The sequence below is a fragment of the Crocodylus porosus genome, unplaced genomic scaffold (assembly GCF_001723895.1).
Source record: "Crocodylus porosus isolate Cpor-Errol unplaced genomic scaffold, CroPor_comp1, whole genome shotgun sequence".
In the NCBI taxonomy this organism is placed as follows: domain Eukaryota; kingdom Metazoa; phylum Chordata; order Crocodylia; family Crocodylidae; genus Crocodylus; species Crocodylus porosus.
Window position 1 is genome coordinate 3,208,526 of NW_017728949.1, and position 1,652 is coordinate 3,210,177.

Genomic DNA, 1,652 nt, shown 5'->3' on the forward strand with positions numbered 1-1,652 from the left:
CTACACTGAACACCTTCAAGAGTAAATTGGATGCTTATCTTGCTGGGATCCTATGACCCCAGCTGACTTCCTGCCCTTTGGGAGGGGGGGCTGGACTCGATGATCTTCTGAGGTCCCTTCCAGCCCTAATGTCTATGAAAACTATGAAATTCTATTTTACAATACATGGAAAAATTTACTTTTTTCAGTTTTTGCTTCATTAGGATTTCTCTCCCTTCTATTGTCCTCTTCCCCTTTCTCACAAGCAGAAGAGAAAAGGAAAAGCAGGAGAGGAAAAAAGAGAAAACAAGTCAAACTGAAATAGAAACATTAAAAACCCAACACCTTTTGTGAAAAAAATTGATGAAAAACTCATTTTCAAAATCTATTAAACAAAACTTACATTCAAATTTTTTTAATTAGTTCTACCCACTATAGTTAAAATAATTTCTTGTCCTCTGCCAGGTGATATCTTTTCTCTGTAATTTTTACATTTCAGGCTATATCAGGGACCCTTTGTTACTTCAGGAGAATTTCCCAGATTGCCGAAAAAGACGGCAGAACTTGTCAGCTATACCTGAAGAATATCACCTGCTGCCTGTGTTTCCATCTTTCTGGGCAAAACTGGACCAAAATACCCATCCAGATATAGTAGAAGGTAATTTATTTTTTTAACTACTTTGTGTAAGATATTAGGTTCTATGCACCAATGTATGCCTCCAGGCAGATCAGGTAAATATTTAAGTCTTTTTTTAAGAAATATGTTTTTCTTAAAATGATCATCTTTGAGATAGACTTCTTTTCTAGGAACTTTCATAGAAAAAATATACTTCAAAGATTAATAATGGGAAGTTTGAGATTAGAACCAAAACCTGCTGAATCCTTCAGTGAGATCCATAGATAAAATAAAGGAATGATTAAGCAGTACTACCAGAAGTGAGAAAGAAGGACTTAAATGCACACCCTTTGCTTACAATTAAGGGACTATACATTGAAAGTTCACTTCTTTAGTCTTCTTTTTTGTGCCAAGACAGTCATAACACATTTGCAACTACAAGAACCCATGTCTCTAATGTTTATTTCACTACATAAAAAGAAGGAAGAAGCACCATGTTATTACTGTGACATATGTAACATTGCTTCCATGATATTCTGTGGTTCTGGTGACCCGTTTCTGAATCCTGCCCTAATGGTTCCAAAACTCATTTAAAGCCTGATCCAAATAGGTACTAAATACCTTGAAGTCTCACTGAAATTAGTAAAGACTGTAATATGTCAGGGTCAGTACCCTTGTTCTGTCAGCCCCTGAACTGATTTTTGTTCAATGGTCAATTTTAATTGTGGAGCCACAACTGGATATAGCCCAGAAAATGTGAAGCTCTTCTTTAAAATGTTCACTTTTTAAATTAAAGTTAGTGCTTCTTGAGAGAGGCATGGACTGGGAGTCTCAAGAGCAGGGAGCTGCCTTTATCCAAAGCATGAGCAGCTACAGCACAAGCGACTGCAAAAACATGGCTCAACCCTGCCCATGAGGAGCCAGATGTAGGAATGAGAGAGTAGGGCATTCTTCATAGTTTCATGGTTGGTAGGGTCGGAAGGAACCTGAGCAGATCATCAAGTCCAACTGCCTGCCATGGCAGGAAAAAGTACTGGGATCAAACGACCCCAGCAAG

At 37.9% G+C, this 1,652-nt stretch overlaps 1 protein-coding gene across 6 annotated transcripts in view; it reads left to right on the forward strand.

Annotated features, from left to right (window-relative positions):
* Positions 1 to 1,652, forward strand: part of KIAA2012 (KIAA2012 ortholog) — a 102,777-nt gene that overhangs the window by 22,156 nt on the left and 78,969 nt on the right. For all 6 annotated transcript variants that reach the window (XM_019554519.1, XM_019554520.1, XM_019554522.1 and 3 more), the window contains exon 4: positions 479 to 637. In XM_019554519.1, the coding sequence (XP_019410064.1) occupies positions 479 to 637 (159 nt within the window). The remainder of the gene's footprint in view (positions 1 to 478; positions 638 to 1,652) is intronic.